A 2,335-nucleotide genomic window follows, 5' to 3' on the forward strand; every position below is an offset into this window, starting at 1 on the left:
AATTGTAAATTGTAAATTGTAAATTGTAAATTGTAAATTGTAAATTGTAAATTGTAAATTGTAAATTGTAAATTGTAAATTGTAAATTGTAAATTGTAAATTGTAAATTGTAAATTGTAAATTGTAAATTGTGAATTGTAAATTGTAAATTGTTAATTGTTAATTGTTAATTGTTAATTGTAAATTGTTAATTGTAAATTGTAAATTGTAAATTGTAAATTGTAAATTGTAAATTGTATATTGTATCAAAATAAACTTAAAATCGGTAATACATAGTTGAATAAAATTTTATTAACTTCTTATGCGTTTGCTAATTTTGGAATTATGGTCTTATAAATTTCTATTCCTTTCAAATAATTTTCGGCTTTCAGAAATTCATCATTTGCATGTAGCAGTGTTGGTGTGAAATTCATTGGACCAAATCCAAGAGCAGGTATACCAAGCTGAAAAAATAAAGAAACTTGAAAAATACTCTTTGAACAAGCAGAAACGAAATTTTACCTTTCTCAAATAACGGCTATCTGTTCCTCCGGGAGTAATCAATAGCCTCATTTTAAGACCCCTTAAGAGTAAGAAATTATTTTTTTTTTAATGAGGTTTAAAAAGATATTAGTTTTAGTTACATTTCTTCAAAAGCACTTTTAAATGCAGTCCAAAAAATGTTACTTGCATCAAGCTTGGTTGGTTCATTCTTAGGTTCCTTGAGTTCATAAAATACTTCAACTCCACCAGCTTCATTGCACCAAGTTCTAATCTGATGGGAAAAATCCAAAAATTTTAAGACCTCAAAAATTTTAATTTTAAATCTTGAAATTGGTACCTGTTTATCTAAAGCTTCATGGTTCATAGTATGTGGAATTCGAATGTCAAAAACGGCTACAATCATTGACGGAACAACATTAACTTGAACTCCGCCGTTAACTTTCGTCAGATTTATGGTCATAACATCACCGGTTGTAAGGTTTTGGTCATTTTTCAAACGATCAACTTGTTGTTGCCTTAGATTCATAAGTTTCTCGAGAAGAAAGTTGAGCTTACAACCAGCGGTATTTTCATGAAGCAAAGACCCATGACCAGTTGAACCAGATATTTTTAAATGAAGACCTATGAAAACGAAATAACTATGTATAGCTTCTTCAAGGGTTAAACTTATTATATTACTTACGCCACATGGTCCGTTCAGAATAATTTACATTAAAAGCTTCATCAGGAGTTGCACGGCCTTCATCAAGAGAAAATCCAACATTAAGGTTCTTAAAGTCATCGGTTTGGACAAACTTATCCATTCCAAGCTTACCTCCTGATTCTTCATCTGAAAAATTAGTTCAAGGTTTATTTCAATTTTCTCAAATTTTAGTTCTATTCTTAAAAAAAAAAACAATTAATTAAAGTAGGTATTTTTCTTTTTAAAACACTTGAGTTCAAAATTAGGGTTTTGAAAATCTTAGATTTTCTTTTCAAATACTTTACCTGGAACAAAAGTAACATGAATAGTTCTTTTCAATGTAACACCATCTTTTTTCAAAGCACGAATAGCAGCTAAATATTGCATTCCTATTGATTTCATATCTTGAGCACCACGAGCGAAAATTCGACCTTCTGAATCTATTTCAGCTGCAAATGGAGGATGTGACCATTTTTCTGGATACACTGATACCACATCCATGTGTGAGTTCAACATTATTGATGGTAATTCAGGATCAATTCCCAACCATGTTATAATAACAATAGGTTGATCTTCACCACCAGGTCTAGAGATCTTATAAGGAAGCACTAGGCTTTCAGCTTGCTTGATTATGAAAGCCACACATGGTTCTGTAAAAAAACATCAAATTGAAGATTGAAATAAAAACCGAAGAGGTTGACAATTTTTCAACTCAATTTAGGATGCACTTAATTTTTGTTTCTTCGGACACGACTTTGAATAAGCTCTTACCATAATCTACATTTGGATGAACACTTGGTATTTGAAGATATTCTCGAAATATTTTTATTTCATCATTTTCTTCCCAAACGCTCATTTTCATTTATTATCAGCTATTTTTTTTATCACTTAGGCACTAAAAAAATTGAGTAAGAATATCAAATAAAATTAATATCACTAAGATTTTTTGAATTTTTGTTGTGATGGCTTCAATATTTTCTTTTAAATGAAATAATTTTGTAGTTGTAAGTAGCTATCTACTTTGCATATTTGAATAATAAATCTGAAATTCTAGCTGATAACATTTTAAAGCATTAGACGCCTGCCTGCCTGATTTGATTGTGTTGTCACAACTTATCAAAAAAAAAATAAATTTGCGGTTTAAGAGTTTAGATAGTGACAACTGACAAA

At 29.6% G+C, this 2,335-nt stretch overlaps 1 protein-coding gene across 1 annotated transcript; it reads right to left on the reverse strand.

Moving 5' to 3' along the window:
• Positions 1-272: 272 nt before the first annotated feature.
• LOC129919299 (aminoacylase-1-like) lies at positions 273-2,021 on the reverse strand. Its single transcript, XM_056000155.1, has 7 exons — positions 1,937-2,021; positions 1,471-1,821; positions 1,166-1,312; positions 821-1,104; positions 624-754; positions 502-562; positions 273-443 (listed from the first exon to the last, which is right to left on the reverse strand). The coding sequence occupies exons 1-7, from the start codon at positions 2,019-2,021 to the stop codon at positions 300-302; spliced, it is 1,203 nt and encodes a 400-aa protein (XP_055856130.1). The 3' UTR covers positions 273-299.
• Positions 2,022-2,335: the final 314 nt, after the last annotated feature.

The sequence above is a fragment of the Episyrphus balteatus genome, chromosome 4 (assembly GCF_945859705.1).
Source record: "Episyrphus balteatus chromosome 4, idEpiBalt1.1, whole genome shotgun sequence".
In the NCBI taxonomy this organism is placed as follows: Eukaryota; Metazoa; Arthropoda; class Insecta; order Diptera; family Syrphidae; genus Episyrphus; species Episyrphus balteatus.

Coding starts and splice junctions, on each gene's coding strand:
- LOC129919299 (XM_056000155.1), bottom strand. CDS start 2,021: ATGAGCGTTTGGGAAGAAAATGATGAAATAAAAATATTTCGAGAATAT. Junction 1,822..1,936: donor TCATCCAAATGTAGATTATG/GTAAGAGCTTAT, acceptor TTTGATGTTTTT/TTACAGAACCATGTGTGGCT. Junction 1,105..1,165: donor TTCTGAACGGACCATGTGGC/GTAAGTAATATA, acceptor TCGTTTTCATAG/GTCTTCATTTAAAAATATCT.